At 50.2% G+C, this 17210-nt stretch overlaps 1 protein-coding gene across 4 annotated transcripts in view; it reads right to left on the bottom strand.

Annotated features, from left to right (window-relative positions):
• Positions 1-74: 74 nt before the first annotated feature.
• The window catches only part of LOC138677421 (TSC22 domain family protein 4-like), an 80192-nt gene continuing 63056 nt past the window's right edge, over positions 75-17210 (bottom strand). For 3 of the 4 annotated variants that reach the window (XM_069767530.1, XM_069767528.1, XM_069767527.1), the window contains exon 5: positions 75-922. In XM_069767530.1, coding sequence (XP_069623631.1) covers positions 734-922 — 189 coding nt within the window. In that variant the 3' untranslated portion in view covers positions 75-733. The remainder of the gene's footprint in view (positions 923-17210) is intronic. The other variant, XM_069767529.1, reaches the window with a different exon arrangement.

Here is a 17210-nt window from a genome sequence, read left to right as displayed (position 1 = left end):
CAGGACCTGGCGAACGACACACAATAAGGAGCCAACATGGCCACCAGGAGACAAATCTGACTAAAGACCAAGGCTCTGTGGTAGAAAAATAATTTTATTTATCAGTACAGTTACATTGCTTCACACGTTGCGTCTAACGAACATCCCGTGAAACGCGCCGGAGTGTAAGCCGGGACCTCGCAGTCCGCCATTAGTAAAGTGTATATCGTACCGTTATAAGATTAACCTGTTGTGTCTCCCAATGATCCACCATGACGACAGCGGCTATACCAATCGTGCAGATGCCGCGTCCATGGACTGGAAACCACCATTTACGTGGCGTCGTTTATGTAGCGTTAGTTCATTAATCACATTCATTAAAATGGTTAAGGCATCCCCTCCCCCACGCAGGAGCGCTGAAGACATGACTGGTGCTGGCGATCCAGCCTGGTAGGAAGCGGAGAAATGGCAGCTAAAATTTGGAAAATGGCGCGTTGCGAGAGGGGCATTTTTATGGCAGTGTTGTCTGTGAGGCAGAATTCTGGAAGTGAGCAGTTCCCCGGATCAACGCGTTGCATCCAGTCTGAATACGGTGACCGTAACGTAACCTCGGTGAGGAGATGGCGTCATTAGGCCCCTCATTTTTATTCCCTTTTGTGGAGTGTCTGCGGTCTATTCTCCACCTTCATGTCTCCAATCTTCAGACTCCGTAGACATCACAGAATCTCACTTTCTGTCTTGCCGACCATGAGGTTCACAGCGGTTTTCTAGACATCTGTATGCGGACATTCACTTCGGATAGTTGCTGTGGAGTGGCGAGTGTGCGCAGGAGGCTGTTCTCATGCTCCAGGACAACGTTCCTCTCTGTCAGGTCTTTAATTTGTTCACGTAACGCCTCCACCTCCTCACGGACAGCAAAAAGAAGGTGAGTCTTCACCAGATCCTGAGTGGAGAGAACAATAATGTGAACATGGTATATCAACGAGATACAGCACAGGATGGAGGCGAAGTATAGAACTGTGTACAGTACAGGAATAGTAGATACAGGACAGGATGGAGGTGTAGTGTAGAGCTGTGTGTACAGTACAGGAATAGTAGATACAGGACAGGATGGAGGTGTAGTGTAGAGCTGTGTGTACAGTACAGGAATAGTAGATACAGGACAGGATGGAGGTGTAGTGTAGAGCCGTGTACAGTACAGGAATAGTAGATACGGGACAGGATGGAGGTGTAGTGTAGAGCTGTGTGTACAGTACAGGAATAGTAGATACAGGACAGGATGGAGGTGTAGTGTAGAGCTGTGTGTACAGTACAGGAATAGTAGATACAGGACAGGATGGAGGTGTAGTGTAGAGCTGTGTACAGTACAGGAATAGTAGATACAGGACAGGATGGAGGTGTAGTGTAGAGCTGTGTGTACAGTACAGGAATAGTAGATACAGGACAGGATGGAGGTGTAGTGTAGAGCTGTGTGTACAGTACAGGAATAGTAGATACGGGACAGGATGGAGGTGTAGTGTAGAGCTGTGTACAGTACAGGAATAGTAGATACAGGACAGGATGGAGGTGTAGTGTAGAGCTGTGTGTACAGTACAGGAATAGTAGATACAGGACAGGATGGAGGTGTAGTGTAGAGCTGTGTGTACAGTACAGGAATAGTAGATACAGGACAGGATGGAGGTGTAGTGTAGAGCTGTGTACAGTACAGGAATAGTAGATACAGGACAGGATGGAGGTGTAGTGTAGAGCTGTGTGTACAGTACAGGAATAGTAGATACAGGACAGGATGGAGGTGTAGTGTAGAGCTGTGTGTACAGTACAGGAATAGTAGATACGGGACAGGATGGAGGTGTAGTGTAGAGCTGTGTACAGTACAGGAATAGTAGATACAAGACAGGATGGAGGTGTAGCGTAGAGCTGTGTACAGTACAGGAATAGTAGATACAGGACAGGATGGAGGTGTAGTGTAGAACTGTGTACAGTACAGGAATAGTAGATACAGGACAGGATGGAGGTGTAGTGTAGAGCTGTGTGTACAGTACAGGAATAGTAGATACAGGACAGGATGGAGGTGTAGTGTAGAACTGTGTACAGTATAGGAATAGTAGATACAGGACAGGATGGAGGTGTAGTGTAGAGCTGTGTGTACAGGAATAGTAGATACAGGACAGGATGGAGGTGTAGTGTAGCGCTGTGTGTACAGTACAGGAATAGTAGATACAGGACAGGATGGAGGTGTAGTGTAGAGCTGTGTGTACAGTACAGGAATAGTAGATACAGGACAGGATGGAGGTGTAGTGTAGAGCTGTGTGTACAGTACAGGAATAGTAGATACAGGACAGGATGGAGGTGTAGTGTAGAGCTGTGTGTACAGTACAGGAATAGTAGATACAGGACAGGATGGAGGTGTAGTGTAGAGCTGTGTACAGTACAGGAATAGTAGATACAGGACAGGATGGAGGTGTAGTGTAGAGCTGTGTACAGTACAGGAATAGTAGATACAGGACAGGATAGAGGTGTAGTGTAGAGCTGTGTGTACAGTACAGGAATAGTAGATACAGGACAGGATGGAGGTGTAGTGTAGAGCTGTGTACAGTACAGGAATAGTAGATACAGGACAGGATGGAGGTGTAGTGTAGAGCTGTGTACAGTACAGGAATAGTAGATACAGGACAGGATGGAGGTGTAGTGTAGAGCTGTGTGTACAGTACAGGAATAGTAGATACAGGACAGGATGGAGGTGTAGTGTAGAGCTGTGTGTACAGTACAGGAATAGTAGATACAGGACAGGATGGAGGTGTAGTGTAGAGCTGTGTACAGTACAGGAATAATAGATACAGGACAGGATGGAGGTGTAGTGTAGAGCTGTGTACAGTACAGGAATAGTAGATACAGGACAGGATGGAGGTGTAGTGTAGAGCTGTGTGTACAGTACAGGAATAGTAGATACAGGACAGGATGGAGGTGTAGTGTAGAGCTGTGTGTACAGTACAGGAATAGTAGATACAGGACAGGATGGAGGTGTAGTGTAGAGCTGTGTACAGTACAGGAATAATAGATACAGGACAGGATGGAGGTGTAGTGTAGAGCTGTGTACAGTACAGGAATAGTAGATACAGGACAGGATGGAGGTGTAGTGTATAACTGTGTACGGTACAGGAATAGTAGATACAGGACAGGATGGAGGTGTAGTGTAGAGCTGTGTACAGTATAGGAATAGTAGATACAGGACAGGATGGAGGTGTAGTGTAGAGCTGTGTGTACAGTACAGGAATAGTAGATACAGGACAGGATGGAGGTGTAGTGTAGAGCTGTGTGTACAGTACAGGAATAGTAGATACAGGACAGGATGGAGGTGTAGTGTAGAGCTGTGTGTACAGTACAGGAATAGTAGATACAGGACAGGATGGAGGTGTAGTGTAGAGCTGTGTGTACAGTACAGGAATAGTAGATACAGGACAGGATGGAGGTGTAGTGTAGAGCTGTGTACAGTACAGGAATAGTAGATACAGGACAGGATGGAGGTGTAGTGTAGAGCTGTGTACAGTACAGGAATAGTAGATACAGGACAGGATAGAGGTGTAGTGTAGAGCTGTGTGTACAGTACAGGAATAGTAGATAAAGGACAGGATGGAGGTGTAGTGTAGAGCTGTGTGTACAGTACAGGAATAGTAGATACAGGACAGGATGGAGGTGTAGTGTAGAGCTGTGTGTACAGTACAGGAATAGTAGATACAGGACAGGATGGAGGTGTAGTGTAGAGCTGTGTGTACAGTACAGGAATAGTAGATACAGGACAGGATGGAGGTGTAGTGTAGAGCTGTGTACAGTACAGGAATAATAGATACAGGACAGGATGGAGGTGTAGTGTAGAGCTGTGTACAGTACAGGAATAGTAGATACAGGACAGGATGGAGGTGTAGTGTATAACTGTGTACGGTATAGGAATAGTAGATACAGGACAGGATGGAGGTGTAGTGTAGAACTGTGTACGGTACAGGAATAGTAGATACAGGATGGAGGTGTAGTGTAGAGCTGTGTGTACAGTACAGGAATAGTAGATACAGGACAGGATGGAGGTGTAGTGTAGAGCTGTGTGTACAGTACAGGAATAGTAGATACAGGACAGGATAGAGGTGTAGTGTAGAGCTGTGTACAGTACAGGAATAGTAGATACAGGACAGGATGGAGGTGTAGTGTAGCGCTGTGTGTACAGTACAGGAATAGTAGATACAGGACAGGATGGAGGTGTAGTGTAGAGCTGTGTGTACAGTACAGGAATAGTAGATACAGGACAGGATGGAGGTGTAGTGTAGAGCTGTGTACAGTACAGGAATAGTAGATACAGGACAGGATGGAGGTGTAGTGTAGAGCTGTGTGTACAGTACAGGAATAGTAGATACAGGACAGGATGGAGGTGTAGTGTAGAGCTGTGTACAGTACAGGAATAGTAGATACAGGACAGGATGGAGGTGTAGTGTAGAGCTGTGTACAGTACAGGAATAGTAGATACAGGACAGGATAGAGGTGTAGTGTCACGATTCCCCTGACCGCTGTCACCACTGGGTCAGGATTCACACCGTGACCGTCACCCCTACGTCACGGATCAGGGTGACTTTAGGCCAACAGACGGCTATCACATGTGCAGGGGGGCTTATCTTAGTTATCCCTCCACTGCTAACAATGTGATGAAAAACCACACACAAGGCTATTGACCTCTTAGTTTACAGCAGGGGCTTATTCTAGGTATCCCACTGCTTTTCTATATACCACGAACTGCAGGGATTTATGTATATCCCGCTTACAGTTCCACTTAACACTTGCAGCTCTCTGGCGCCCCCTTACTCTCAGGTCAGATTAGGTACTGCACCCTGGGTAATTAGTCGCCAGAAAGGCTGCCTGCTATGTACTGGCTATTGGGCACGCTGCAGCGACGCGATAACTACTCCCACACAGGCAGGAACAATAATTATCAAACCCGCAGTTGCTTCAGCATAATCCAACCGTCAGCACACTTTCGCTGCCACCAGCTTCGATTAAACGGGTCCGAAGCTAACCCAACACAACAGTAACAGTAGCGTATTTTCCCTTCAAGAGACTTAGGGTACGGTTTAGAACAGGAGAACGAACTAATATATAATAGTATATCCCATTCAAAATAACTAGGCAGTGCGTTATTAAAAATAGTTTATAAAGATGTTATACATGAGACAATTGCAAATATGTACAAGGGTAATTATAACATAAAGGGAATAAATGAGAAAAGATAACACTCACATATTAAAAGCATTGCAGGCATCCAGGCTAGTGCAGTTTCCATACATCCCAGTCCATGGGATGTACCAGCTCTTCCAGGACAATAGGACAAAGCAGTCCAGAAGGAGAAATCAGCAAAAAGTGACTCCTCAGAGCCTGCCAGACACTTAAAACATTAAGGCTGTGACATCACAGAAAGGCTGGCTTATCCAGACCCTCCTCTCTCTACATTCTGCCTAAACTTTAAACTATTCTCTCTGATTTCCATAACTTCACTACAAAACATGTCAGCGTCCTAAAAAGCTCATCATTCATCTCAGATTAACGTGAGCATTCTAATGAGATCAAATATGTCCTATCTGGGATACATATTTACAGAGAAAACCCTACTTCTTTACCAGATGGAGTTAGAAACCCGAGTGTCATGAGATGTGTAGCTACACCGAGTGGGACTACGGATATATATTTTCGTATTTCTAGCTTAAATCGTTTGCCTAATATCTAACAAAAACTAAACAAAGAATCTTTCATGGATTTTTGGAGCCATTTTTCCTGTTCTAGCTGGACAAGAGCTTACACAGGAAATGCCAGTCGTAAATTCCGTTCGGCCATAAAACTTCTAACCCCCACACTCTCTGAGGAGGAAAGCCAGGAATTTGCAGCTACAACTGTTACTCCAAGAAGGGGGGGGCTTAGCCCACTCAGGCTAGCAAAAGAACTACTTATGATATTTCATACCATATCGTGACACCTCCCCCTTTTGGCGTGCGCTAGGGAGGCAGTACCCCACGGTATGCCTCCATGGGCACCTCAGTAGGTTCACCCTGGCGGGAGAGTCCATCTGCATTCCCATGCTCTTTGCCCGTTTTATGTTCAATGGTGAAGTCAAACTGCTGAAGGGCAAGGCTCCAGCGTAGCAACCTGCCGTTGGTTCCACACATGGCGCTTAGCCAGCGCAGAGCGTTGTGGTCGGTCACCACAGTGAAGGTGTGACCGTACAAGTAGGGCTGCAAGCGCTGCAGGGCCCAGACTATGGCCAGGCACTCCTTCTCGATGGTGGAGTAGGCCACTTCCCTCGGCAAAAGTTTCCGACTCAGGTATAACACGGGGTGCTCTTGGTCCTCCGAGTCAACCTGGCTGAGTACAGCACCAAGGCCAAACTCGCTGGCGTCGGTCTGCACCAAGAACGGTCGACTGCTGTCGACTGCTTTCAACACAGGGGCGTTGCACAGTGCGGTTTTCAACGCCTTGAAAGCCCCCTCACAGCCATCTGTCCAGTTGACGATGTGGGGTAGCTTCTTCCGGGTGAGGTCCGTCAAAGGTTTTGCCAGGCTACTATAGTGCTGTACGAAGCGCCTATAGTACCCTGCAGTGCCCAAGAAGGACATCACCTGTTTCTTGGTCACGGGAGTGGGCCAGTTCACGATCGCGCCCACTTTCTCCGGCTCTGGCTTCAGGGTGCCTCCGCCTACCCGGTGTCCTAGGTAGTGAACCTCCCTCTTGCCCATCTGACACTTCCCCGGCTTGATAGTCAGTCCTGCTTGGTGAATCCGCCTGAGCACCTCCTCGAGATGCTGCAGGTGTTCCTTCCAGGAGGGACTGAAGATGGCAATGTCATCCAAGTACGCCACGGCGTACGTCTCCAGTCCCTGAAGCAGGCGGTTGACCATCCGCTGGAAAGTGGCAGGGGCATTCTTCATGCCGAAGGGCATGACCGTGGACTCGTACAGTCCAAAGGGTGTGATAAAGGCGGACTTTTCCTGCGCCTCGGGGCTCAGGGGAATCTGCCAGTATCCTCGACTCAGATCCATTATTGTTAGATAATCTGCGACAGCTAACTTCTCAAGCAGGTCCTCCATGCGCGGCATTGGGTGCGCATCCGAGGCGGTGATGGCGTTGAGCCCCCTGTAGTCCACGCAGAACCGGGTGGTCCGGTCCTTCTTTGGCACGAGAACTACAGGCGATGCCCACGCGCTCTTTGACCGTCGAATCACCCCCAGCTGTAACATCTCATCGATCTCTTGGCGCATAGTCTGCTGCACCTGGTCAGAGATTCGATAGGGTGTTCGCCGTAGTGGGGCGTGATTCCCGGTGTCCACCTCGTGGACGGCTAACTCAGTCCTCCCAGGTCGGTTGGAGAATACGACCCGGAAGGGTTCCAGTGTGGTTTGCAACTGCACCCGCTGGGGTTCAGTTAACGAGGCGCTTACCTCCACATCCTCGATGGACCCATTGGCCTTGGCTTGGGCCAGCAAGTCCAGGAGGGTGTCTTCCTCACCGTCTTCGGGCAAGCTGCAGACCGGTAGGACGAAAGGTTCACGTTCGTGATGAGCCTTCATCATGTTGACGTGAAAGGCCTTTCGCCTACCCCGAGCGTGGTCAAGCGTGACCACGTACGTGACCGGGTTGAGCTGTTGGTGGACGACGTACGGGCCCTCCCAGGCTGCCTGAAGCTTATCCGTTGGTACGGGGACCAGCACCCACACCTTTTGACCCACGTGGTAGGTCCGCTCCCGGGCGTTCTGGTCGTACCAGTGCTTCTGATCAGCCTGAGCCTGCGTCATGTTGTCATGCACCAACTGCGTCAAGGTCTGCATCTTGTCACGGAAGCGCATGACATACTCCACTATGGACACTTCAGAAGGGTTCGGCTCCTCTTCCCAGGATTCTCTTACCAACCCAAGGGGTCCCCGAACTCGCCTGCCGTACAGGAGCTCGAAGGGGGAGAACCCCGTCGAGGCCTGCGGAACCTCTCGGTAAGCGAACAGCAGGTGTGGGAGGTACCGCTCCCAGTCGCGCCCTTGAGTCTCAACCAGCATGCGTAGCATCTGTTTGAGGGTACCATTGAAGCGTTCACACAAGCCATTGGTCTGTGGGTGGTACGCACTCGATACCAGGTGCTTCACCTGCATTTTCTTACAGAGAGCCTCCATTAGGCGAGACATAAATTGGGTCCCTTGATCAGTAAGCATTTCCCTGGGAAATCCTACACGTGAAAAGATGGCCAACAGGGCATCCGCCACCTTATCTGCCCTAGTTGACGACAGAGCTACTGCCTCTGGGTACCGGGTAGCATAGTCTACCACAGTAAGGATGTATTGCTTTCCAGAGCTGCTGGGGACGGCCAGCGGGCCCACAATGTCCACCGCGATCCTCTGGAAAGGCTCTTCTATCACTGGCAAAGGGATCAGGGGAGCCTTAAGAGCAGGCCCTGCCTTCCCCACTCTTTGACAGGTGACACAGGAGCGGCAGTAGTTTGACACATCTGTCCCCATCTTAGGCCAATAGAAGTGTTGAGACAGCCGGGCCTTAGTTTTGCTGATCCCCAAGTGTCCAGCTAGCGGGATCTCATGGGCAATCCGCAACAACTCACCCCGGAATTGCTGCGGGACGACCAGCTGTCTTTCCCTCAACCACTCCTTTTGTGATTCTCCGGGTACTGTCTCCCGGTATAACCTTCCTCGTTCCCAGAACACCCTCTCCTTATCAGTCACGGAGGTGGGCGTCTCGGCGAGTTGTCTCAAACTCTCTAGGCTCGCATCTGTGTGCAGAGCGGCCTGAAACTCCTGGCTAGGGGAAGCCAAAAGCGACGTCAGGGTCCCTTCCCCACGGGAACCCTCTTGGACCTGCTCTGGGTCCACCTCTGGTTCAGTCACAGTGGGGACTGAGGAGGGTCCGGAAGGCAGACAGTTATCTGCGTTCCGGGCACTCTGACTGCGGGTGACAGCAGCTACGTAGGCTGTCTCCCCGGGGATTTCTACAGGCCCATCAGCCGGCGCTGCTATGGGCTCTACCTCCCCATCCACCCCCAACACTCCAGGGGCTGGGCTACTTATGGGCCAGTTACCTTCCTCGGTGGCACTGGTCACTTTCATGGCGTCACCTTCCTCACGGTTCCCATGCATCTCCCCATTTCCTGTAGCACCGACTGTCACGATTCCCCTGACCGCTGTCACCACTGGGTCAGGATTCACACCGTGACCGTCACCCCTACGTCACGGATCAGGGTGACTTTAGGCCAACAGACGGCTATCACATGTGCAGGGGGGCTTATCTTAGTTATCCCTCCACTGCTAACAATGTGATGAAAAACCACACCCAAGGCTATTGACCTCTTAGTTTACAGCAGGGGCTTATTCTAGGTATCCCACTGCTTTTCTATATACCACGAACTGCAGGGATTTATGTATATCCCGCTTACAGTTCCACTTAACACTTGCAGCTCTCTGGCGCCCCCTTACTCTCAGGTCAGATTAGGTACTGCACCCTGGGTAATTAGTCGCCAGAAAGGCTGCCTGCTATGTACTGGCTATTGGGCACGCTGCAGCGACGCGATAACTACTCCCACTCAGGCAGGAACAATAATTATTAAAGCCGCAGCCGCTATCACATAACCCAAAAGTCTGCACACTATCAGTTTCACTGCCACCAGCTTCGATTAAACGGGTCCGAAGCTAACCCAACACAACAGTAACAGTAGCGTATTTCACTTCAGAAGACTGGGTAAGTGTAGAGCATGGAGAACTGAACTAACATATAATAGTATGTCCCCTTAAAAATAATTAGGCCGTGCTTTATCAAAAATAGTTTATAAAGATGTTACAAATGAGACAATTGCAAATATGTACATGGGTAATTATAACATAAAGGGAATAAATGAGAAAAGATAACACTCACATATTAAAAGCATTGCAGGCATCCAGGCTAGTGCAGTTTCCATACATCCCAGTCCATGGGATGTACTCAGCTCTTCCAGGACAATAGGACAAAGCCGTCCAGAAGGAGAAATCAGCAAAAAGTGACTCCTCAGAGCCTGCCAGACACTTAAAACATTAAGGCTGTGACATCACAGAAAGGCTGGCTTATCCAGACCCTCCTCTCTCTACATTCTGCCTAAACTTTAAACTATTCTCTCTGATTTCTATAACTTCACTACAAAACATGTCAGCGTCCTAAAAAGCTCATCATTCATCTCAGATTAACGTGAGCAGTCTAATGAGATCAAATATGTCCTATCTGGGATACATATTTACAGAGAAAACCCTACTTCTTTACCAGATGGAGTTAGAAACTCGTGTTTCATGAGATGTGTAGCTACACCGAGTGGGACTACGAATATATATTTTCGTATTTCTAGCTTAAATCGTTTGCCTAATATCTAACAAAAACTAAACAAAGAATCTTTCATGGATTTTTGGAGCCATTTTTCCTGTTCTAGCTGGACAAAGCTTACACAGGAAATGCCAGTCGTAAATTCCGTTCGGCCATAAAACTTCTAACCCCCACACTCTCTGAGAAGGAAAGCCAGGAATTTGCAGCTACAACTGTTACTCCAAGAAGGGGGGCTTAGCCCACACAGGCTAGAGAACTACTTATGATATTTCATACCATATCGTGACACCTCCCCCTTTTGGTGTGCGCTAGGGAGGCAGGACCTGATGGTTCTCCTCCATGCGCACCTCAGCAGGTTCACCCTGGTGGGCCAACCCATCACCATTGCCATGCTCTGGCTCCATGGTGCCTTCGCCTACCCGGTGTCCCAGGTAGTGAACCTCCCTCATGCCCATCTGACACTTTCCCGGCTTGATAGTCAGTCCTGCTTGGTGAATTCGCCTGAGCACCTCCTCGAGATGCTGCAGGTGTTCCTTCCAGGAGGGACTGAAGATGGCAATGTCATCCAAGTACGCCACGGCGTACGTCTCCAGTCCCTGAAGCAGGCGGTTGACCATCCACTGGAAAGTGGCAGGGGCATTCTTCATGCCGAAGGGCATGACCGTGGACTCGTACAGTCCAAAGGGTGTGATAAAAGCGGACTTCTCCTGCGCCTCGGGGCTCAGGGGAATCTGCCAGTATCCTCTACTCAAATCCATTATTGTCAGGTATTTTGCGCCAGCTAACTTCTCAAGCAGCTCCTCGATGCGCGGCATTGGGTGCGCGTCCGAGGCTGTGATGGCGTTGAGCCCCCTGTAGTCCACGCAGAACCGTGTGGTCCGGTCCTTCTTTGGCACGAGAACTACAGGCGATGCCCACGCGCTCTTTGACCGTCGAATCACCCCCAGCTGTAACATCTCATCGATCTCTTGGCGCATAGTCTGCTGCACCTGGTCAGAGATTCGATAGGGTGTTCGCCGTAGTGGGGCGTGATTCCCGGTGTCCACCTCGTGGACTGCTAACTCAGTCCTCCCAGGTCGGTTGGAGAACACGACCCGGAAAGGTTCCAGTGTGGTTTGCAACTGTACCCGCTGGGGTTCAGTTAACGAGGCGCTTACCTCCACATCCTCGATGGACCCATTGGCCTTGGCTTGGGCCAGCATGTCCAGGAGGGTGTCTTCCTCACCGTCTTCGGGCAAGCTGCAGACCGGGAGGACGAAAGGTTCACGTTCGTGATGAGCCTTCATCATGTTGACGTGAAAGGCCTTTCGCCTACCCCGAGCGTGGTCAAGCGTGACCACGTACGTGACCGGGTTGAGCTGTTGGTGGACGACGTACGGGCCCTCCCAGGCTGCCTGAAGCTTATCCGTTGGTACGGGGACCAGCACCCACACCTTTTGACCCACGTGGTAGGTCCGCTCCCGGGCGTTCTGGTCGTACCAGTGCTTCTGATCAGCCTGAGCCTGCGTCATGTTGTCATGCACCAACTGCGTCAAGGTCTGCATCTTGTCACGGAAGTGCATGACATACTCCACTATGGACACTTCAGAAGGGTTCGGCTCCTCTTCCCAGGATTCTCTTACCAACCCAAGGGGTCCCCGAACTCGCCTGCCGTACAGGAGCTCGAAGGGGGAGAACCCCGTCGAGGCCTGCGGAACCTCTCGGTAAGCGAACAGCAGGTGTGGGAGGTACCGCTCCCAGTCGCGCCCTTGAGTCTCAACCAGCATGCGTAGCATCTGTTTGAGGGTACCATTGGAGCGTTCACACAAGCCATTGGTCTGTGGGTGGTACGCACTCGATACCAGGTGCTTCACCTGCATTTTCTTACAGAGAGCCTCCATTAGGCGAGACATAAATTGGGTCCCTTGATCAGTAAGCATTTCCCTGGGAAATCCTACACGTGAAAAGATGGCCAACAGGGCATCCGCCACCTTATCTGCCCTAGTTGACGACAGAGCTACTGCCTCTGGGTACCGGGTAGCATAGTCTACCACAGTAAGGATGTATTGCTTTCCAGAGCTGCTGGGGACGGCCAGCGGGCCCACAATGTCCACCGCGATCCTCTGGAAAGGCTCCTCTATCACTGGCAAAGGGATCAGGGGAGCCTTAAGAGCAGGCCCTGCCTTCCCCACTCTTTGACAGGTGACACAGGAGCGGCAGTAGTTTGACACATCTGTCCCCATCTTAGGCCAATAGAAGTGTTGAGACAGCCGGGCCTTAGTTTTGCTGATCCCCAAGTGTCCCGCTAGCGGGATCTCATGGGCAATCCGCAACAACTCACCCCGGAATTGCTGTGGGACGACCAGCTGTCTTTCCCTCAACCACTCCTTTTGTGATTCTCCGGGTACTGTCTCCCGGTACAACCTTCCTTGTTCCCAGAACACCCTCTCCTTATCAGTCACGGAGGGGGGCGTCTCGGCGAGTTGTCTCAAACTCTCTAGGCTCGCATCTGTGTGCAGAGCGGCCTGAAACTCCTGGCTAGGGGAAGCCAAAAGCGACGTCAGGGTCCCTTCCCCACGGGAACCCTCTTGGACCTGCTCTGGGTCCACCTCTGGTTCAGTCACAGTGGTGACTGAGGAGGGTCCGGAAGGCAGACAGTTATCTGCGTTCCGGGCACTCTGACTGCGGGTGACAGCAGCTACGTAGGCTGTCTCCCCGGGGGTTTCTACAGGCCCATCAGCCGGCGCTGCTATGGGCTCTACCTCCCCATCCACCCCCAACACTCCAGGGGCTGTGCTACTTATGGGCCAGTTACCTTCCTCGGTGGCACTGGTCACTTTCATGGCGTCACCTTCCTCACGGTTCCCATGCATCTCCCCATTTCCTGTAGCACCGACACTTGCCCCTGTTAGGGGTTCCTCAGCCGTCTCACTCCGCAGAGCGACGTGGCTGGGCACACCTGTACCTATGGACACATTAACCTTCACAGAAAAATCATTATCAGGTTCAGCTGGCACAGGTACAACATTTTCACCATCAATCCTAGGGAAAAAATCATTAGTAGATGCATCAACACAAGATAAAGCATGGTCAGGTAACACATGCGATTTCCCATCATCATCATCATCAGGGTTAACTTTACCCTCATTAGTAGATTGGGGAGGGGTGTCAGGAACGTAGTATGCATACATCCTCCCCAAATCAGTCCCCAACAAAACATCAGCGGGCAAATTATCAGACAGCCCCACTTCCTTCACCCCGCTCCCAGCACCCCAATCAATAAAAACCCGGGCCATCGGTAAGGGACAGCTGATGCCCCCAATCCCAGTGACAGTTAGGGTTTTCCCCGGAATGATTTCTTCAGGGGCCGCCAGTTCGGGTCGGATGAGGGTTCGTTCAGCCCCGGTGTCCTTGAGGCCTGTAGCAACATGGCCTCCCACAGTGACGGGCTGTACGTTGTCACACACCCTCCCAACCACACCACCCACAAAAAGAACTGCTGCATTAGGCCCTGGGGCCTTGGCTGGGGGGTTCTTCGGCCTGTCTGGACAGAAGGTACTGATATGCCCAGGCCGCTTGCAGGTGTAACACGCGCGAGGTTCGGTGGTAGGTCTGGTGCTGTTGGCCACAGGGCCAGGACCTCGGGTGTGCTGGCTGGCAGGGGTACGGGCGTTGGTTGCAGGCTTACCCCCTCTCCAGCTGGTGGTGACTGGCTTCCGCACTTCCGATCTACGGTTGGCCTCATAGGCATCGGCAATCTGCGCTGCTTTCGTCACGTCTTTGGGTTCTCTGTCAATCACGAACTGTCGCACCTCAGCTGGGCAAAGATGAAAGAACTGGTCTTTGATCATCAGGTCTCGCAGCTGTGCAAAGGTGGTCACTGACAGTCCTTGGGTCCACTGGTCAAAGTGGGTCCCCAGTCCATGCACCACATCACTGTAACTGTCGTGTGGGCCACGTTGGAGGGTCCGGAACTTTCTACGGTACACCTCGGGTGTAAGCTGGTACTTGGCTATCAGGGCCTGCTTGATGGCCTCATAGTCACCATCTTGTTCTTGAGGGAGGGCAGCAAACGCCTCCAGAGCTTTACCTTTCAGCCCTGGTGTCAGGTATCGGGCCCATTCATCTGTAGGCAGCTGGTACTGCCTGCAGGCTTTCTCAAAGGCCCGCAGAAAAGTGTCCAAATCTCCGTCCTTCTCCATAACAGGAAAGTGATCAGGCCGGGGCTTCGGTGTCTGAGCGCTGCTAGGCTCACGGTTGGTCTGAGACAACCCCTGCATTTGCAGTCGGGCTAACTGCAGCTGGTACTCCCGCTCAGCTTGCCGCTCGGCTCGCTGGGCCTCTCTCTCAGCTCGGGCCTCTCTCTCGGCTCGCTCCTGGTATTGCTGGATCAGCTGCAGACGTCTCTCATGGTCGTCAATGGGGAATTCTTTCAAGGCCGCCTGCAGGTGGGGGTCCAATTCGCCCGGATTGCTAACAGGGCCAGCATTCAGTGGTTGGACCTCTGCTGCAGCACCATGTTCGCTGGTGCTGGCTTCTGCGGCCTCTGAGCTCTGAGATTGGTCTCGAGCGGCTTCCCATTGCACCAGATCTGCGACCAGTTGGGCTTTGTTTTTGCTTGCAAAGTCAATGTGCTGTGTCTTGCATAAGGCAACAAGGGTGTCTCTGGTCTGCTGCTCATAAAAGGTTTCTCCCAGCCCAACCATGGTTGCCAAATAAAAGATAGGATAGAAAAACGAAGAGAAAGGGAGGGGATAATTACCAGTACACAATTGTCTCACAACTAAAAAGCACTGAGTTCGTTCTCCAAACTTATTTGCGCAGAGTCCTCGCAAGAACTTTCTGCAAGTTTTTAGTGAGAGGAATGATTACTCAAACCAAATCACTAATGCTCTAAGATATCCCACCGCCTTGCCACCAATTGTCACGATTCCCCTGACCGCTGTCACCACTGGGTCAGGATTCACACCGTGACCGTCACCCCTACGTCACGGATCAGGGTGACTTTAGGCCAACAGACGGCTATCACATGTGCAGGGGGGCTTATCTTAGTTATCCCTCCACTGCTAACAATGTGATGAAAAACCACACCCAAGGCTATTGACCTCTTAGTTTACAGCAGGGGCTTATTCTAGGTATCCCACTGCTTTTCTATATACCACGAACTGCAGGGATTTATGTATATCCCGCTTACAGTTCCACTTAACACTTGCAGCTCTCTGGCGCCCCCTTACTCTCAGGTCAGATTAGGTACTGCACCCTGGGTAATTAGTCGCCAGAAAGGCTGCCTGCTATGTACTGGCTATTGGGCACGCTGCAGCGACGCGATAACTACTCCCACTCAGGCAGGAACAATAATTATTAAAGCCGCAGCCGCTACCACATAACCCAAAAGTCTGCACACTATCGGTTTCACTGCCACCAGCTTCGATTAAACGGGTCCGAAGCTAACCCAACACAACAGTAACATTAGCGTATTTCACTTCAGAAGACTGGGTAAGTGTAGAGCATGGAGAACTGAACTAACATATAATAGTATGTCCCCTTAAAAATAATTAGGCCGTGCTTTATCAAAAATAGTTTATAAAGATGTTACAAATGAGACAATTGCAAATATGTACATGGGTAATTATAACATAAAGGGAATAAATGAGAAAAGATAACACTCACATATTAAAAGCATTGCAGGCATCCAGGCTAGTGCAGTTTCCATACATCCCAGTCCATGGGATGTACTCAGCTCTTCCAGGACAATAGGACAAAGCCGTCCAGAAGGAGAAATCAGCAAAAAGTGACTCCTCAGAGCCTGCCAGACACTTAAAACATTAAGGCTGTGACATCACAGAAAGGCTGGCTTATCCAGACCCTCCTCTCTCTACATTCTGCCTAAACTTTAAACTATTCTCTCTGATTTCTATAACTTCACTACAAAACATGTCAGCGTCCTAAAAAGCTCATCATTCATCTCAGATTAACGTGAGCATTCTAATGAGATCAAATATGTCCTATCTGGGATACATATTTACAGAGAAAACCCTACTTCTTTACCAGATGGAGTTAGAAACTCGTGTTTCATGAGATGTGTAGCTACACCGAGTGGGACTACGAATATATATTTTCGTATTTCTAGCTTAAATCGTTTGCCTAATATCTAACAAAAACTAAACAAAGAATCTTTCATGGATTTTTGGAGCCATTTTTCCTGTTCTAGCTGGACAAAGCTTACACAGGAAATGCCAGTCGTAAATTCCGTTCGGCCATAAAACTTCTAACCCCCACACTCTCTGAGAAGGAAAGCCAGGAATTTGCAGCTACAACTGTTACTCCAAGAAGGGGGGCTTAGCCCACACAGGCTAGAGAACTACTTATGATATTTCATACCATATCGTGACACCGACACTTGCCCCTGTTAGGGGTTCCTCAGCCGTCTCACTCCGCAGAGCGACGTGGCTGGGCACGCCTGTACCTATGGACACATTAACCTTCACAGAAAAATCATTATCAGGTTCAGTTGGCACAGGTACAACATTTTCACCATCAATCCTAGGGAAAAAATCATTAGTAGATGCATCAACACAAGATAAAGCATGGTCAGGTAACACATGCGATTTCCCATCATCATCATCATCATCAGGGTTAACTTTACCCTCATTAGTAGATTGGGGAGGGGTGTCAGGAACGTAGTATGCATACATCCTCCCCAAATCAGTCCCCAACAAAACATCAGTGGGCAAATTATCAGACAGCCCCACTTCCTTCACCCCGCTCCCAGCACCCCAATCAATAAAAACCCGGGCCATTGGTAAGGGACAGCTGATGCCCCCAATCCCAGTGACAGTTAGGGTTTTCCCCGGAATGATTTCTTCAGGGGCCGCCAGTTCGGG

This window comes from Ranitomeya imitator, chromosome 4 (genome assembly GCF_032444005.1).
Source record: "Ranitomeya imitator isolate aRanImi1 chromosome 4, aRanImi1.pri, whole genome shotgun sequence".
Taxonomy (NCBI): domain Eukaryota; kingdom Metazoa; phylum Chordata; class Amphibia; order Anura; family Dendrobatidae; genus Ranitomeya; species Ranitomeya imitator.
The sequence above is the reverse complement of the archived record's forward strand: the minus strand, read 5'-3'. Positions and strand labels throughout refer to the sequence as shown.